This window comes from Heliangelus exortis, chromosome 2, assembly GCF_036169615.1.
Source record: "Heliangelus exortis chromosome 2, bHelExo1.hap1, whole genome shotgun sequence".
Taxonomy (NCBI): Eukaryota; Metazoa; Chordata; class Aves; order Apodiformes; family Trochilidae; genus Heliangelus; species Heliangelus exortis.
In genome coordinates, this window is record NC_092423.1 from 15,247,892 (window position 1) to 15,267,649 (window position 19,758).

A 19,758-nucleotide genomic window follows, 5' to 3' on the forward strand; every position below is an offset into this window, starting at 1 on the left:
AGTCTTTATTTAGTAAAAGTGTTACAAGCAACAAAGAATTTTGTTTGAGGTACACCATATCTGGCAGATTAATCAATCTTTTGTCCTACAAATTGACTTGCAAATTCAGAATTAATTTGACCTGGAATGCACCTTAAATTCTCAGAAGTCATGTGCTATATTTTTCCAGCACATTGCAAATTAAAATGAGATGAGCACTTCTGTTGACATTGAAAGTCAACAACTACTGTCAACTGATGAATCTCAGAATTTAATTCTTTAAAGGGGATGAGGAAGCAACTTTAATTTGCTTCTCCGTGAACACCTGCTTTAAAGATTTATGCAAATATGTAATTTTTTAAAATATCAATTCAAGATCACTTTTGCTTTGCTGGAAAAAATTTGCTGGTTAATTATATCATTACAGCTTCACTGTAAGGCTCAGGTTTGCCAATTCCTGTGGCTTAACATGATTTTGTTGCTGGGAAAGACTGAAGATCTAAGGGAGCTGAAAATCATAGAAGAATTTATAGAGGTTTACGCACAGATCATAAATGGGAAGAAACGTGGTTAATGAACTAACAGATTCACTGGGTAGATTACTTTTAATTAAACACATTTGTCTTTATTGAGAAACTTTACCAAATGTATTTGTCAGATAAACTTATTGGATTTATATGGCCATACTAGGCTCAAATCCCAAACAGAAAGATACACTTCATATGCCAACGGACACATATTTGTTTTATCATTACAATAGATTAAACAGTATTTTACTCTAAATGACAAAATGCTATGCTACAGACATTACATAACAATGCAGAAGACAATAAATATATTTCCAGCTGGCAAAGAAGTAACAAAAATTTCTCATTTGTGACAAAACAAGGAGTTTACCAGAATGTTTGGTCTCTGTTGTGTTTCTTGAGAAAGCAGCACCCTATCTTTAAACACAAGTCCTCAAGTCTGCTGTTTTGACATTTGTGTTAGGACCAGTAGAGATAACATACTGCCCTCTTTAGCACACTGCATCTTTTCCTCAGACTTTAAATAGGTCATGTGAAAGAACAGTTGCTGAGTATTTTGAACAGCAGATCAGAGAAGAGAAACTTCATGACGGAATCATCTTGAACTGAAGATGAGAGCACGTGTTCAGGTCAGCAGAGCACATTTACTGAGGGCTCCCACAGCCAGCATGAGAGAGAGACCTTCCCTCAGTTCTCCCTAGGAGTTTGCACAGAACCAACAACTTCAAAGTGATCCATTTCATAGAATCCTAGAATCCTAGAATCCTAGAATTGGCTGGGTTGGAAGGGACCTCAGAGATCATCAAGTCCAACCCTTGATCCACTCCCGCTGCAGTTATGGAGTTCACACATCCTGATAATTTTTTGTTGCAACATAGTTAAAATGAGTCATTACCCCTTCAGGAGTCTATGCTGTCTTTGTGTGTCTGCTGCTTCTAAGCCTGAAAAGCAAGCAAGGAATCACATCGGTATGAGGTTTCTCCCTTGACTGACACGTTCTTACTGCGGGTACTATGTGTCAGCAAATGCAGTTAATGATACATCCCCTTTGCTAATGGATAATGAGAACTACAGGTTTCTTAGACTGAGGTAAAGGTCTCATAAACTCAACCACGTACTTCTGAGAGTAATAATAATGAAATTGTTAATTTTGTAGCTTTTTGTAACATTTCTTAACACTCATGTATGAAAGCATATTATTGAAAATAGTAGCAAGTAATTTACACAAGTTTCATAGAAAACAATGACCTCCTATCACAGGAAATCCACAGGGATCCAAATCCAGCAGCTGTACAAGAACATCTCTAGCCATAAGCATGTGAATAATCTCAAAAAACAGCTGAGTAAGATCCATTAATATATCCTGCTGACTCAGGATACAAATTAATAATTTCTAAAATAGCAATCCACAAAAATAGGATTTCTGACATATAGAGGCTAATAACAATGATGTTTAAAGCCTTTGAATTGAAACCACACACAAACAAAACTGTAGACAGCTGTCTATATATATCATATGCTAGATGTTGGGGAGAAGCACTACACATTCTAAAGACTCAATATATATCTTAGCTTTACCAGACAACCATTTCCACATGTACTGAGAGGTGGGGAGGTGTAACTGTTGCTGCTCTGGATAAAACAGCATCGTCCTCCAGAATTTTTAATAGCAGCAGAAAAAAACCCCAAACCTTGTTACAACATGAACTCAATTTAGAAGAATTAGCTTACCTCATAAGATAAACTAGGCACAAAAATAATTTTGTATTACTGTGTGAAAATAAGCTGTAGTTGAAACTAGATTAGGTAATTTTTCTCCCATAAGGAGTGGTTTTGAAGCACTGCTCACCTTGTGTACCTATCAATGAAACGCATCACCGAAATCCCTAAAATGAGGAGGATCTTCAAAATGGAGGAAGCCTTATTTCAGATGGTCCTTGTTAAAATTCAAAATCTTCTCCCACTTTTGAACACTTTTTACTTCCTTATTTACTTTCCCCTTACTTTTAAGGGAAAGACCTTGCTATTCTGAGTCATTCTGGCCTACTAAAATCTACTAGTTTAAGAGAAAGGCTCCCTATCTTATTTTTTTAATTATTATTAATTTCAAGGCTATTTGAAAACTTTTCAGTATAAATTGTGATTTCTGTCAGGAAGCAAACTGAACCTGGCCATGATCTGAATTTGTACTTTGTCCCTACTTGGAAGTTCATATATGGATGTAAGAGATAGTTGTGAGGCTCTTTGAGAATCTCTGATCAGAAAGGTTTACCTGAAGTTTTTAGTTGAGATACAGCCTATGATTTTTGACCACAATTAGAGCTCCCAGAATAACAATTAAAAAAACAATTTGCAATAATAAGCTTTAAAAAACAATGCTGTATATACCCTTTTTTAAATGTGGTTGCAAAGGTGAGGAGAGGCTCTGCCAGTGGCCGTGACATCCCTGCTCCCCCACAGAACACTATCTGCTTCCCAGATCTGTAATGCATGAGGCAACATGGCTCATGGGCGCTTTAGGAAATACTGACAGTTTCTTGACATCTATGAACTTCATGGAAGTTTTAGGTTTGGTTTTGGTTTTTTTTTTTTTTCCCTTTGTCATTCAGCTCTCAGAGCAAGGGGAAAAAAGCCGAAAAGAAAGCCCGGAGGTTTCTATCTCAACTTAGAGCCTCGGCGCCACACCCGGTCACACCCCAGCGTTCAGGTGCCCTGACAAAAAACTCGGCTGTAACTGCAGCTGCCCTGCGCGGCCGCGCAGATGGTGACAGGGCCGTGTCCCCACCACCACCAAGGCCGCCAGCGCAGCCCCCGCCCCGCCAAGGTTACAGCCGTGCTCGATCACTCCCCTTGGCCGAGGCCACCCCCGCAAACACTCCCCGCTCCACGCCAAGGGGAGGCTGTGCCAAGGAGCCCCGGGACGGCCGGGCCGGGTCTGGCGGGGAGAAGGCGGGAGCCGGGAACCGACACCCGGGCAGCCCCCTCCTCCCTCCCGTCCCTTCCCCTCCCTTCCCTTCCCTCCCCTCAGGCGGGGTCCCCGATCCCGCACAACCCCATCCCCCACGGCGCCGTGCCCGCCGGTGGCCGCTCCACCTCCGCTCCGGCTTCGCGCCTGCGCCGCGCGGCTCCCCCAGAACCAAAGCCAGGTCCGGGCTGGGCCGGTCCGGTCCCGCCCGCTCCCGCCGGCGGCTGCGCAGCGGGGCCCGGCTGAGGGGGCGGGGCTGAGCGCTGCAGAGGGTGACGTCACCCTGCTGCCCGGCCGTCGGCGCCGCCTCTGCCCGGCGAGGGAGCGCCGGGATTGCCGGTGCAGGCGCCGCCATGGCTGCCATATTGGGGAGGAAGTGAGAGCGGGAGGCGGCGGCCAGGAAGGAGCCCTTCCCTTTTCGCTTCTGCTCGGGCGGACGCAGGAATCCCGGCAGCGGCGGCTTGCCAGACCCCCGGAGCGGGCGGCGTCGAGGCAGCAAGCGGGTGACGGCGGAGCTGAGCGCCCCGGCGGCGGCGTTGGCCTAAGATGGCGGACCCGGCGGAGTGTAACATCAAAGTGATGTGTCGCTTCAGGCCCCTCAACGAGTCCGAAGTGACCCGTGGTGACAAGTACATCGCTAAGTTTCAGGGCGAAGACACCGTCGTTATCGCGGTGAGGGTCCGCCCCGGACGGGAAAGGCGGAGGAAGCGCTGGGAGGGGGGGAGGGGGGTTGTGTGTGTGTGGAAGGGGGTGTCAGGGGTCGGCGGGGTCAGATAGCGCGGGGATGGGCGCGGTGTGAGGCGGGAGGGCAGGGCTGAGGCGTTCGGGAGCGCCCGCGGGCGGGGACGCCTGGAGAAAGGGGGGTGGCCTGTTAGGGGGTGGCGGGGGGGGAAGGGGAGGAGGGCAGGCAGAGGGGGGCCGGGGCTGGATGTGGGTGGGCATGGTCGGGCAAAGAGCAGGGAGCTGCTGGGGGCAGAGGTCCCCAGCAGTGAGTGCTGGGCTATAGGGACGCGTCGGTGGTCGAAGGTCAGGAAACCTTTGACAAAGGCTTCAGCGAAGGGCTCAGGACTTAGGGCGTAGCGTGAGGTTTCAGAGCCCGGCCCGAGCCACAGGGCACGCTCGGTGTGTCTGCGGAAAACGGGTGAATGACGAGGTGAAGAACAGCGGGCGAGTCCTGCAGTCTGTCCCCCGGCGAGGCTGTCCTTGGTTTCGGTGACTGTGATGTGTGTGACCGCTAAATACGCGCTGAAAACGCGTGCGTTTGGAGCTACCATTGAAGTAATTGTCTACAGAGTTTTTTGCGGGGCAAGAAAATGTAGAACGAGAGTGCAGGCTCCAGTTGGTTGGGTGTTTGCGATCTCTAAACCAGTCTTCAGCCCATAACTTTAAAAAAAAAAAACACAATAAACTATCGTTCGGCTCATTATGTTTGTAAATGTACTTTAACTGAAGTCGCCTTGCAAACTATGAGGCCTCTAATAAAACAATCTGGATGTTATAGGGGAAAAGAGAATCTGTTTCTTTTTGTTCAGTGTATCATTTAACTACAAAGTGGAACTGGGTTGTAAAATTACAGTAGATTGTTGCATGGCTTGGTTGGTATTGCACATACAAACTTTACTGCCACTGTTTTTTTAATGTTTGCTAAGTTTTAATTTGTGTGTTCATATAAATACTTCTCTCAATAGAGACAGTGCTGGTGCTGTATTGCTGCAAGTACTTTAGATGTCAATTACTATCTTCAAATCTTGTTTTTTTTATATTCTATTGAGGCTTCCCATAATAGTTTTTTTGCGTATTATCCGAAGTTGAATGAAGTGTTTTAATATTACGTTTTTTTATTAAGACTTACTAAATACTAGTGCTCTAGTCTCTTTAATATTCAACTGAATCTGTAAATAAAATGTGGAATTTCAGGAGGCTGCCTCTACAAGAGTGATAGCATGCTTGTGAAATGAGGTAATCTGGGTTTATTTCAACTGGGAAGTTAGTATCTTGAAGTATATCTCTTCTTCCTGAGGTTGTACAGGTAAACTCCTCAGAGTAAGGGACCAAGCCTGGAAAACGGAAAATTTAGCTAAACCAGTCAATCTCACTTTCATTAGTGAATACCCATCCATTGTGATGCCACGTATTCTGTTGAAAATGCATGGTTAAGTTTAGAAACCTTGATGCATTCTGACCTTTTAAGATAAATTTTCCACATATTCCCTCAGTAATCTTAGTCAACACAAAACCTATGTTGTTTAAATACTCGAAGTATGCTTTAAAAGTGCCTAAAATATAAATTTGGCTGAAGTGATAGAATATCTAATAGTCTGATGGAATGCTCCTGAGGCATCATGTGGGGCTTTCTGCTTGGGGTTAACATTTTAATGTTATAATTCTACCGTGGTTTTTTTTCCAGCATTGGTAAACATAACAACAAATAATCCATTCAGTGGTCCTAGTTCCAGGACTGTCTGTGTCTGACTTTGGTGAAAAATAGCCCCTGAAATTACTAAATTGGGTACCAGTGATAGTATTTGGGTTCTGTTAATAAAAGATTGAAAAGATTGATATTCTGTGATTTTGTTTTTGTAATGTTTGACATATTACAGGGCCGATGTTCTTAGTAAGTGATCTAAAGCTGTTGAGACTATTGCTTTAACTTGTGATTTTTATTCATTTATTTAACAAAGTTACAAGCCTTTCCACTTGGTCTGTAGCCAGCCACCTCTTGTGTGTGTTGTGTGATTACCCGAGGCAGGATAGTAACAGAAACAGTCCTTCTCATGAAACAGTTTCTAAAAAACATCCTCCATAAGCTGTACCTGTGGCTACTTTCAGCTGTTTGATTTCTGTCCTTTTTGCTACATGGCTGCCCCTTGAACAGTAATTGAGCCACTTTTTTAAAAAATAGTTGCTTTCCTCAGCTGCCTTAAGGACGTGCACCTTTTGTGTGCACCTGGGTCTGTGCTGTAACAGCGAAGGCTTTAGTAATACTTGGGAGTTGCCTGTAAAGGCAGGTAGGAGGTAAAACTGGGAGAAGGTAGAAGCAGATCTTACATGAGACTGCAGATTGGATTTCTCTGTGGAGGAGGGTGGGGAGGGAAATCGGTGACTGGACCAAACCCTTCTCCCTTGACTCTCCTGTCATCTCTGAGCTATCTATCCTTCTCTTTCTAGCTCCTATGTAATTACTGGCATGGTTGTCTTTCTGGACAAGTGAGTTGTTTTGATTTGTGTTAGATAAAATACTTGCTTTAATTGTAGCTAGTGTAGAACAGCAATTTAAAGTAACACATGGTGTTGATCTGTTTTAAAGAGCAGACTTTGAAAAAGTATTGTCCTTCCACAGGATGAAAACTTTTTTAAGTAGGAAAGAGTTTTTAAATTATTAATTAAAGGGGGTTTCTTTCCTTTTAAATGATGTATTAAATGTTTTATTTTAATGGCTCTTTCTGTAAAGTACATTTTGTTAAATGTACTTAAGGGTTTTGTTAAACCAGATGGTGGGTTGATTTGTTATAAGTATATGGCTTCTATGTCAAACATCATAAATGTACTTTATATAAAAATTGACAGCAATGCTTATGGATTTCTGGCTTTTGTGCAAGATGAAACAGGGAGGAATAGCAAGCCTATAATATATATAATTATGTACTTTATTTTTCAAATGTAAAACTCCAACTGAGTAGCTTTATAATGCAACATAACATATCTGTGCTACTCTTAAAAACATTTCTACACCTAGTCTTGTTCATCTACTGTCCAAAAGATAAGATATATTACTGACTACAATGATACTCAAGGATTTCTGACTGAAGCCTAAACTGAAAATGGTAGTCAGGTGACTGAAGTGGTGAGGTATTACAGGCAGTCACAGAAACGGGTGGTATCACTCTGTTATCCAAGTGTTTCTAGTAATGATCATAGTATATTCCTTCTTTCCATGGCTTTTAGGAAAGAATGGTGGCTATTTGCCCGTGTTTTTGAAATGCAGTGACCATTTTTATGTCAGCAGTGCTTTCTTTTTCAGAGAAACCTTTTACTTAAACAAGCTTGGCTGAAACTCTCATTCCAAAATTCTGTTCTGCTGCTGGAACTTTATTTTCCAGTCACAGTTTCTTTAAAATATATTATCTAGTCCTTCTGCAACAATAAGTAACTGCTGCAATAACTTGTACATGAGTTGCATTATTTCTCACAAAAATAGGAAAAATAGGTCAGAAAGAGCTAAGATCCACTATCTGCAATTCTGCATGCATAGAGCTGGGGCAGGAAAAAAATCCTTTTTTCTTATCCTAAAAATAAAATAGTAATTTGGAACAGTTCCTTTTCACTCGTTTATAACATTAGATTTTGTTAGGTGTGTCAAAGCAGCAATGCCTTAGCTTAGCAATAGGAAAAACTGAGTCAGGTGTTTGACATCATACTTTCCAGAAATTGTTTAGTATGGAATTTTTATTTTAATACATTTTGTGGTAATGGGAAGAATGCTTTTTATTAAAATATGAAACTTAAGGGGAGGTAAGCATATTACATATTACTTCAATCTCAGTAAAAAAATAAGCTAGGCATAGGTGAGTATACTATTGCTTTAGCAGTCCATGATAGCAAAACAGTAAAGAGGGTCAGGATATGCTGTGGTAGACAAATATGCTACTCATTTTCAAGTGAATTTTCAGTACTGATTTTGCTTCAGATACTAATGCACAGAAAATAAGGTGGTAGTGCTGTGATTAACCAGTTCTGTAGGGTATTTTAAGTTAAAATGAGAAAATGAAATATATTTTAAATTATTTCTATGGAGATAGCCTTAAGTATTTCTGTGATTTTTTAAGGTAAGATTTCATTGTAGTTGTGATCACAGATTTTTGTCTAGTTCTCATTGGAGTTACTGAGAATAACTAACTTTTCTGAACAACAGACTGATATATGCTTCAAATCTTGTATAATGTAAATGGGCTGAGAATTCGTTTGTACGAGGATAACTGGTAGCTATTTGGTGTACTTAAACCCTTTTATTAAGATACAGTTTAGCTACCACTAAGTCATGTTGGCAGATGAAATTTCCTGAGGGCTGTGAGAGTGCTTGCAAAGCTTTTGCTGTGGGACCATGTCCCTTTAGCTCAAACCATAACCGGAGCAGAAGTTCCCTTGTGGATTAGTTACTGACAGCATAAATGTTAGGCAAGGAGTGAATTCTCTTGGTTTGGAGAAAGGAAGTCAGAAACTGTGTTTGCTTTTTATTATGTGTTGCTTATAGGCTGTGTGTGTTACAATTTTATTACCAGTTCAGTAACATTTGCTGAAAAGTTAGGAAGTATGTCAAGGCAGCATGGCAGTGATACTGCTACTTCCACTGTTTTAAGCAACATGGCAATGTTGCTTGGACCTTTTGGAACTGGGTTTCCAGTTCCATTGTAATATCTGATTGTTTACTACTCAAGGAAGAAAAGGCATCTGGTATAGAAAAAATATCCGATTCTTTAATCTATCTTGATTAATCTCTTAAAGGTAATGAGGAGGTTTTCTAGGGCAGGGTAATCTGTGTAATACTGTTTTAGCTTTGTTTACAGCAGAAAGTAGACTGTAAAGAGAAGTGATAAGACTTCTTGCAGATGTCAAAGATGTGAAACCATACTGGAGGTAGTAACTTGTATTCTTAAAACATAATTATCCTGGAACCTGTTTGGCTAACCCTACTTGGTTAGATACTGTTTCAGTAGTGATGGAGCAAGGATGTGCCTCCAACATGGGCTTTCATAGGCGTGATAAATATACCCTGACCTGGGAGGGGAGGAAGGTATGTGGTTGGAGTGCCTTGAATTTGTATTGTGGATTCATCTAGGGACTACTAATATGGAGAACAGGTAAACAGATATTCCACATTTCACCTACAAGGGATGGGGAATTAAGAATGGTATAAAGAGGACTCCTAGTGAGGATTCTTTTGGTCATTATTAAATTTTGTGGGTAAGTTGGTAGTAGTTATTAACTTGAGGGAAATTGGAATTTGTCATGTGCCTAGCAGCTTTCACTGTTTAAATAAACAAGATTAATTAAAGGCATTACTTCCTGAGTGTAGTTCTTGCAGCTTGGTTTTCTGTTCTTGCTAGTCTGTGGCATTGTGCTATTTATATTAACATTTTGTATAACAACCTAATGATGTGAGAGACTGTAATCCTGCTCTGTTCTCTTATGGAGGTGTTTGAGTAGCAGTTGTAGAGTGTATAGTCTAAAAGTATTCTGTGCCTACAGTTTACTTGCAAATTAATAAACAACTTTTCTTTTACATGGGTAAAGAATAGTTCAATTCAGCCAGCCTTTGCTTAGCAGAAGAATTAAAAACACCCAAACAAAAAACCAAACAAACCCTTCTAAATGCTTTTAAAAAATTTAGGGAAGGAAAGCTTTTTCTGAACCTGCTGCAAATACCTGTAGATTGCAGGGTGGCTGCAGACTGGTGTAGGTTGTGCACTAGAGTTGTTTCTAAACGAGGTATCTTCCTGTACCTAAAACCAGGCTTGTGAGTAATTGTCAGAACACTTGTTTCACAGCAGGGAAATCACAAGCCTTCTCAAACTTCAGCACCTTGGGGATAGTTTCTGCCTACTGAGTGAGTCTTGTGGTTTCTTGAACATATTTACACAGTGAACACTGTCATTTTAATTTTTTTTTCTAAGAGAGAGCTCATCCACCTGAATTCAAGCCCTCTCAGCAGGTAGATATGTGTTGAATCTAAGAAGTTTTGTTTGATGTTATGCTAGATTTTATTAAAAGACAAATGGAAGGTCACACTAGGGGAGGGAATGTGGTAGGTGGATGAAAGATGGAAGCTATACTTGCTACTTTGCCAGGAAGGCAGTTCCAGAATATCCTCGGGGAAGGATGATAATGAATTAAATTTAGACAAAATGGAGCACATTAAAGTGATTTTTAGCAGTGGTGACTGACCTAGGTCCTTGCTGATCTGCTTGGCTTCCTACTAAACCAAGCTCTGAAAATTCTTAAAAAAATCTGAACTTCACATGAGTGTAATAGTTCATATCCTAATGGATTATTAGCCACTTAGAACTGTTAATAAACTCTGTTCTTTAAAACAAAGCAAAATCCAACATTCCTTTCAAAAAGCTATGGCAGAGGTTCCTCCTATAGTGTGTTCCAAAATGAGTCTTTAGTGAAAGATTCCCTTCCTCCAAAGTTGGCTTTGCATTCTGTTTATGGAGTTCTGTTTTAAAGATACCATGTATAGGGAAATAGTTCTTGTGCTTGTGGGTGATCCAAATGCTTCTTTTCAGTTTGAGGTTTGTAACAAATATTACCAAGAGGGATACTCTGTGATGTGGTTTAAGCTGTGTTTAATAGTTTGGGTTTACCAGAGCAAACCTGCTACCAGAGTGGAAGAGAGTAAAAGGTTTTCAGATGTACCAGCATTGGTTTACCTTGTAAATAAAGTAAATTGAAGTTGTGTGGCAGAGTAGTTTTGGAGAACTGTTTAGATTGTACTTTGAAACCAAATATATTGAATTCAAGGCTTTACTTTTGTATAAGCATGTGAAGATTTGGGCAACACTACAGAAGCTTAATTTCCTCACTACGGACTTCAAGTGCTTAAAAAAACCCAAAAGATTGGACTGAGACAGTATAGACTACTTATGTACTGTATGAATGAACACATGTTCTTTTTCCAGTATCTGTTATTTAACAGTTCTTCTATGGTTTTTTTTCCAGTCCAAGCCATATATATTTGACCGTGTATTCCAGTCAAACACATCACAGGAGCAAGTGTACAATGACTGTGCTAAAAAGATTGTCAAAGGTAAGGTTGAACAGCAACTTTAATCATAAGAAAATGTCTCTTATTTGTGTGGATTTCAGTATTGAAAACCAATACCTTCTGTTGCTCTCCTTTTTACCTTCTGAATATTTAATAAGCACTAACATGGATTGTATCACTATAAAATCATCCTGTAGTTCAGCTGATATATTGTGTCCTTGCTTAACCTGCTGTTTCATTCAATTCCAACAGTTTAATACATTCACCTGTCACGTTTTGGTTTTTGTTTTGTTTTGGTTTTGTAGTTCTCTGCAAAAGATGGTTTAAAACAAATTGTCAGAAATTAATCAAAGTAACTCTTGTGAATAGGTTTGAGGGGTTTTCTTATCATCCTCAAATTTATTGGAGAAAGAATCCTATGTTAGTTGCTTGGAGGAATATAAGAGGAAAGGAAACTTCTGAAATTGTGTATGCTACATATCTCTTTTAAGCTTGTTTACTTAATACAGGTGTAAGGGGGATTCTATTTGAATGTGATTTTTAGCTTCACAATCACAATCAAAAGTTTAAACATGAGTTCCCACTGTGCATATCAGGGTATACAGTTTCTCCAAAACTGAGTTGTCAGAAAGGAAGTCACGTCTTGCCACAAAGGAGGTTATTACCACAGTAAGTTTTTGAAGTAAGCAATTATATAGTTTCCTGAAAATAAAATGGATTAATTTCTTCAGGAGATCAGTAAGAAGTTGTAATTGAAACAACATTCAGAACAACTTAAACAAAGCTTGTCAGAAACACCCTGAAATACCAACTGTTAGTGACAAGAGAAGATTGACTAAATGTAGAATTTTTTTGATAAAGAAGTGAGCTTGTTTGTGTGGAAAATCCATGCTACGGGTATTTATTCCTTTAATTATTTAAATAGTCATTTAATCCATACATGATTTAAATAAGTATCAGGATTAGATCAGAAATTTGCTCCTTAGAAACCAGAGTTAACTGAGAGTTGTAATTCTGCCTCATTCCTCCATCTAAAAATCCAGTCTTGGTGTTTCTCAGATGTGCTGCATTGTGTGAGAAATGCACTCTAGTGGTTGTACGAATGGATTATGAGTATGATGGGGTGGCAAAGAATTCCCTGTTTGGATATCTCATGCTTGTTTTTGGAAAAAAAAAGTTTGCTTGCAGGATGTGATTATGCAATAAATGACTTGTAAATGAACAACCCACCAGTGCCCCTCAATCTAAAATTTTGAGTTGTTTAATTTGTAGTTTGAAATATAAGCTTACAGCCAATGAGTAAGATACTTGAAACTTAGGGGATAGCCCTTCTCTTCATGACTTGACAATCAAATTTTCCTGGAAACAAAGTATTAGTGTTCTCATGTGTGATTTCTGCTTCTGATTTATCAGAGACTACATGTTCATCCTGGCAGTTGCATCAATTTCCTTCTTGCTTATGATTCTGAATTCCTGATTTTTTTCTGGTTGAAGGAACAGATGTTTCTCCTATAACACAGCTGATTGCTTAATATGTTAAAAGGGCTAGGGAAGAACACCTTCCTTCCCCTTAACTCTAGCACAGAGTTCCCAAGCATTGCCTTATTTTAATTGCTAAACATTTTAAGAACTGTCAGATTGTGTTCTATGTAATTTGACTTCCCTTTAGAAGAAAATGAACCCTAATGAAAATACTCTTTCTCTTTAGATGTTCTTGAGGGATACAATGGTACAATATTTGCTTATGGACAAACATCGTCTGGAAAGACACACACTATGGAAGTAAGAAAATTCAAATAATTTTCCTTTTAATGTCACTGTCATTTCTTTTCATCACAATAGTCTTATTTTTCTATAAATAAAACGTCTACTTGTTTTCATCTTGCAATTTTAATTTTCTATCCATTGCAACATTTTGATACCCAAAATGTTGTTTTTTTTTTTTGTTCAGGACTGAGAATGGCAGTTGTCTCTCTTTCAGTCCCCAGTAGCAGGAGAAGAAACATAGGAATATTATTAATAGCATATTTTCCTTTTTATTAGTTTGGGAGATTTCTGAGGCTGTCTGTTATTCCTTGCAAATGCTGGTCCTAAATTGATGGTCAAGACTTCCCTTGATAGATAAAAGAAATGCATCATACCTGTCAACATTTTAAAACTTATTTGTTTGTTAACTTTGTTTGTTAAGTTTGTCTATACATACTGTTTGATGTTGGATTCAATATGAATGTTTCTGTTTGTTGTCTCTTTTGCTAATAAGGGGAAGCTGCATGACCCAGATGGAATGGGTATTATTCCAAGAATAGTGCAAGATATTTTTAATTATATTTACTCTATGGATGAGAATCTTGAGTTTCATATTAAGGTAACCTTTTCCATTTTTACTTTATATATATATATTTAAAACTGGAAGTAGTCTGTGGTTAAATGGATGTTCTCTATCTGTTTCAAATGCCTGTAACTTGGAAAATCTAAACATCAGTTATTTCTGAAGTAACTGACTCTTTTTAAAGAAGAATTATGTCAACACTTTAATCTTGTTTCCATTAAACATTGATGGTAGCTGTCCTGATAACCTGTGGCACTGCTGATAGTGCTTGAAGCTTTTGATTAGGATAGTTACTTATTAAAAGGTGTATTTTAGCTCAGCCTTAAGGTCTTGAGCTAGATGTGGTATTACATGGGGAGATAATGATCATGCTGGATCCTTCTGATGAAAAAGCAAAGAATTTTTGCTTTCTGATGCTGTATCTTTATTCCTCTTCCCACTTTTAGGTGTCATATTTTGAAATATATTTGGATAAAATAAGGGACCTTTTGGATGGTAAGCCTTTTATTTGTATTGAACATAGACAAGAAATTGTTCTGCAAAGAGATAGGAAAAATCCAATAACCTTATCATGATACTAAGATACATATGCAGTATGCTGAGAACCTATGCATGATAAGGGTACATCAAAATGAGAAAGCATATCTATACAATATTACTAAAGCTGCAGTAGTAATTGTCTCATGTATATTAAGTCTTTGTAAAGTGTTGCTGAGCAATATCTATGATTCAGACATGTTGTACAAGGATCATTCATTTCACAAAGAAATAATATATATGTTACCTTTAGAACTTTTTCTCTTCCAGTTTCAAAGACCAATCTTTCTGTTCATGAGGACAAGAATAGAGTTCCCTATGTAAAGGTGAGTATCAATCTTAAATGTTGTCATCTTTCACTACTCTAGGGTATGTCATTTACTTCTGGCTTGTTGGTGTGGTATTGATTTTTGTTTTGTTTTTTTTAAAGGGTTGCACGGAGCGTTTTGTATGTAGTCCAGAAGAAGTTATGGATACTATAGATGAAGGAAAATCAAACCGACATGTAGCAGTTACAAGTAGGTATTAACTTCTGTCTCCCAGTGCTTTATTAATTTACTGTTGGTATGCCTTAAAAAGTAGGGAAGACAAAAACAGTGAGTTAAATAATTCAGGTTTTTGAAAGGCTCTAGTATAAGCAGTTTCAGCATGTTTTTCAGAAGCAAGTATTTAGAAAAATTAGGTGTTAGATGTTGTTACCTAGGCTTGGATTGAAAGGGGAAACTAAGTGATCAGTGAGGAGCTCAGAATCATTGGAGAAAAAGCTGTAGTTTTACAGTGCAAAATCCTAGGTTGTGGTATTTGTTTCAGTTAACCTATGAATTTATAAGTAAAGCAGTGTTGCTTATCTAAAGTTTGCTTATTCTGCTGCATATTCTAAGAAAACCTGGACAGAATATGAATTCAGGAAAGCTTTTTGGCCTGTGTCATGCAACTGAGTTGCAAGGAGCTATGTCATAGGTCTCTCACAAGAAGCAGGATTAGGAAGTAACAGTGCATTTAAAAAGGAAAACCAAAGCAAAAAAAAAACCTTAAGTGCATGCTAAAGAATACTTTAGTTTTTAGCAACTGAAGTGATTGTTTGAGATCTTTGAGAGCCAGTTTGACAGAGTTTCACAATCTTCTTGTGTCAAGTTCTTTATTCAGGAGAAGAAAGAATATACAGTAATTAGGAAAAGAAAATATTTTTCTCATTTATTTGGTTATGGATCAAAAATACCATATTCCTTTTAAGGAATGACTCAGTCCTACACTTCCACTTTCTAATTCCTGGGTAGTAAGGTTCTGAAGTTGGGACTGGACTAAGTAAACGAGAAATAGAAGGAATTTGGGTAGAAGGGCATTCTGTGTTGAGGTGCTTCTGTGGCATGGAAGAACAGGTCCTTTTAGGCCTGTGAGGAATTTACAGTTAAAAAGAACTAGGCAAGATGTTCTTGTTCAGATTTCAGTCAGCTTAAAATTTGTTAACAAATTAAAATAATTCTTTAAATTCAATAAGTCTTGTTTAATCTACATGCTTCAAAGTGGGGGGCAGGGGTCAGTGAGCAGTAGGTATCTAAACCAGAAAGGGGTGAGATATTATGACCACGAGTTAAAATTTTCATCAAAGGCTAAAATGTGATACATTGTACACATGACACATCATGCATGTTCTAGTATGAGAATGTAAATGTGCTTTCTGTTCTGATAGAGTAAAATAAATGTGTGAAATGCATAGTCACAGGCTAGCAAATCTTAATCAGTGAGCTTATGTGGTATTAATAGAAGCCCAAGGGAGACTGGATCTTTGCTCCTCAATTAGATTATACTATTAGTTTTATTGACGTTGAGAGACTACTCTCTACATTTTGATTAGCTTTACATCTGTCACTTCACTGTGGGAAGATACTGTTTTGTTAAGTTAGTTTGGTTGTGCAAATATTTGACAATTTATATATTTTGGATTATAGATATGAATGAACACAGCTCCCGAAGTCATAGTATTTTTCTTATTAATGTAAAGCAAGAGAATACTCAAACAGAACAGAAACTAAGTGGAAAACTTTATCTTGTGGACTTGGCAGGTAGTGAAAAGGTAATTCCAAGTTTCTTTTTCTGCTCTGAAAAACTAGTTATTCTGTACAAGCAAATATCTTACATGAATGTCATACTGTTTGTTCAGCTGTCATCTCTGAAGTGTTTTAATTTTTATTATGAAATATGGTTTCTGAGTCTTAGTCTGCTAGATGGTATCTCTTTAAACTGATCTGCAGTTCAGCATTAAGGGTTTGTAAATATGGAATAGGGTGGGGAAATAGGCTGGAGTCCAGTCTCAGTATCTGTGAGAGTAAAAATGTGTACATGTTGGCTAGCCAAGTACTGGAACAAAAAGGGTTTTATGAATGTGGAATATCTGATTATTTTTTCATGTAGTGGCACCATTTCTTAATTTGAAATTTTGATTAATGCTTTTTAAAATGACAGCTTGCTCTCCTGTGTCAGTAGGGAAGGAAATATGTACCATTTTGCTTATTACATGTCACTTATTGTAGACAGTAATTAACTTTTTGAGAGCTGGGCTTTTAATGTTTGAATCATTTTTGCTTCTGAGTTTATCCACATATTTGCCTCCAGCTTTTTCAGTCTTTTATGCTGTCGTTTTTCGTCATGTCTTTGTTCTATGACCTTTTTTTTTGTTTCTGAACCTTTGTTCTCTGTTTCTTAGGAATTGTCTTTCTTTTTTTAATGCTTCCTGTTTCATTCTTGTTAAAGTGAAAAAGTTAAAGGGCTGGGTTGCAGGTCTCCTTTCTTAGTAGTTTTTCTACTTTCACTGTTCTTTTCAAACTTGTTTTTTTGAAATACATGAGGTTTTCTGATGCCTTCTCTTGGGTTGGTTTAAAGGCCAGCAAGTAGGATTGCTTGGTGAGAAGAACAATAGCAGAAGGGTTGTAGAACTTTAAGTCAAATTTAGCCTTTGGGGCAGAAGAGCTGAGGTAAAAAGAATCATGTCAGGATAGATTTTTTCTTCATTTTTGCTGATATCTACTGAAGTTCCTAGAGCATTCATGTAGGTCAGATTCAGCCTCTAAAATCTGTTTGCACAAATTCTTGCTAATACATACTCTGCTATGTTTTCCAGAAGGGGATGATGATGGTGGTAGTGGTGTGTGGTTTGCTTTTTGGCTTTTTTTTTATTTCTTTTTTTTCTCTTTGTTGTTGTTCTTTGTTAAGGATGACCTCTAGAAAAATTATTCATAATGATTATTTCCTTTTACTTTTAAGGAATTGAAACTTTTTGACACACCTCAAATATCTTGATGTTGTTCATTTGACAGAAATTTTTAACTATACATGTATCATTTCCGAAAAGACGTTTTGTAGGGAAAATATTAACTTCAATTTAAAAATATCAGACATCTTCAAACACTAAGAGTTCTAAATGAAAAATTGATGGTGAACCAGGGAAAGAGTCTGAGCAGTAGTTTGTGTGTTCTAATCAAACATGCTTATGAGTACCTCATAAAGACAAAAATTACTCAAGTCCTAAATGTGGAAGGTGTTTCTTGAAGATGCATTTAGTAATTTACTGAAATGTTATGTAGGTTAGTAAAACTGGAGCAGAAGGTGCTGTGCTGGATGAGGCCAAGAACATCAACAAGTCTTTGTCTGCTCTTGGAAATGTCATCTCAGCTCTTGCTGAAAGCAGTGTAAGTGTTCTCTTTTTTTAATTTTTATGCTTCAAGTTAAAGGTTACTATCTCTGAACAAGATAGTAACCAGAAATTCTTTACTGATTTCAGTGGTATGCATGGAGCTTTTTAAACTAATCCAGCTGCATTAATGCATTGCTTATTTCCATTACTCTTGTACTGTGTTGACACTGATAAATTTACATTTAATGTTGAAGCACGTAAGCACTCCAGGACTTACCAAACATAAAACTTAAATTTAAAGTCCCTCTGTGTGTGTTCAGTCTTATAATTTATGAATTAAAGTAGAATTTAATGTCTTTCTAAAGAAGTTACACCTAACAAAAGCATAGCTCTTATTTCAACAAATTAAATAATGTCTCAAAAACCATGACTGATTGTAATTAACTATTTTCTTGATAGACTTACGTTCCATATCGTGATAGCAAAATGACTAGAATCCTTCAAGATTCACTAGGAGGTAATTGCAGAACCACTATTGTTATTTGTTGTTCTCCATCTTCATACAATGAATCTGAAACTAAATCTACTCTTCTATTTGGACAAAGGTGAGTAAATAACTTAATATTCTGCTCTTAAAGTGCTCAGTAAGAAATGCAGAAGGAGAAATAAGTAAGTCAGTTAAGATTCCGGAACCAAAATTAATTAGAAAATTTACGTTCTTTCTGTAATTCTTCAATGCATACATGGCTAAGTGTTGTGATATATCTTTAAACTGGAAGGATCATGAAGATATTTATTTCCAGGAGGGCAGCGTATAGTTTGATTAAAAATGTGGTTTAGTATAGTGTTGGAGGGTAATTAATACTTTTTTTTTTCTGAAGTGGAGGAAGAAGGGAAAGAGTTCTCCCCTATTAAGTTGAATACTTTATTTGCCCCAGGAGAGGCTGTCCTCTCCCACCCTTCCTTTGATGGCATGCTGAATTGCATCCTCTGGTCTATTTCCTGTATCTAGCATTCCAATAACATTTGAGCTAATCATTTCCTGTGTCATTTGCAATTGAATTTATAAGTACCCATTTCAGATTTGGTGTTTTGTTGGGTCTCTCTTCTTTGCCACTCTGTTATTAATGCTTCATCATAATACTCCAGTTCCTGACCTCTAGATTTAATCACTAGAGCTGGAGCACATTATGAAAGCTGTCAGTATTTACATAGTTCATCTGGTCTTCTGTGGTAGCATGGCTCTTCCACTTAATGTTTTCTACTCGTCCTTTTCAGAGAAGTTTTATTATGGAAAGTAGACTAGATTACTTCAGAACTTCTCAAAAATGTGACAGAATACGGGTAGTTAGTGAGTGTGGGGTAATGACTGCATTCCAAAATACTGGAGATTTTCTGGTCTCCTTTTTGAATCTAGGAGGGCTTTTCCTTTCCTCCTCGTAGTTCCTGAATAAGCTCCTGGGGAGTGTTCTGTAGTTCTGTACTCTCAATGCCTCATGCTCTTGACTTCTTCAAGAGTTAGAGTACACTTCTATCTCAGACACTACAGTGGGTCTGGTAGATTAATTCAGCCTAAATGTGTCTTTTGGTAGTAGTCAGTCCCGATAAGACTCTGCAAAAACATAACTACCATTAACCTTTTTGCCTGTTTTGATGTTGGGGAGGGAGAGTATAGGCAGTAGGAGACTGCACAGAAAGTTGCTGAGGTAAGTGAGATATGGCACCTAAGTGAGAACTGTTATGTTACCTTCATGAAGATTTATTACTAGTGCTTGTAGTTTCATCTCCAAAACTTAGGTCTTTGGATGAGATTTTCCTAAGTGAATGTAGACAATGACACCTGAACTTTATAGCTTGTAGATGTTTTTGGTTAATGGAGATCTAGTAACTGGAATTTTTGGTTGAAATGAGCCGTTTCTTATTTAAACTAGATGGTTTACACTCTATAAAGTATTGTCCTTTCCTCTGGATAAATGTTTGCTAGGTGTGGTGGATGCTACCCTTTGTTCAAAGCTGTGCACTGCT

The 19,758-nt window shown here is 38.1% G+C and overlaps 1 protein-coding gene across 3 annotated transcripts in view; it reads left to right on the plus strand.

The window, feature by feature from the left end:
- The first annotated feature begins 3,620 nt into the window (after positions 1-3,620).
- KIF5B (kinesin family member 5B) overlaps positions 3,621-19,758 on the plus strand; it is a 33,122-nt gene continuing 16,984 nt past the window's right edge. The window contains exons 1-10 of one of the 3 annotated variants that reach the window (XM_071734862.1): positions 3,621-4,143; positions 11,191-11,278; positions 12,945-13,018; positions 13,497-13,601; positions 14,012-14,060; positions 14,373-14,428; positions 14,533-14,620; positions 16,052-16,176; positions 17,684-17,788; positions 18,193-18,338. In XM_071734862.1, the coding sequence (XP_071590963.1) occupies positions 4,018-4,143; positions 11,191-11,278; positions 12,945-13,018; positions 13,497-13,601; positions 14,012-14,060; positions 14,373-14,428; positions 14,533-14,620; positions 16,052-16,176; positions 17,684-17,788; positions 18,193-18,338 (962 nt within the window). In that variant the 5' untranslated portion in view covers positions 3,621-4,017. Of the gene's footprint in view, positions 4,144-4,403; positions 4,750-11,190; positions 11,279-12,944; positions 13,019-13,496; positions 13,602-14,011; positions 14,061-14,372; positions 14,429-14,532; positions 14,621-16,051; positions 16,177-17,683; positions 17,789-18,192; positions 18,339-19,758 lie in introns of those variants that run through there. The other 2 variants (XM_071734863.1, XM_071734864.1) reach the window with 2 other exon arrangements.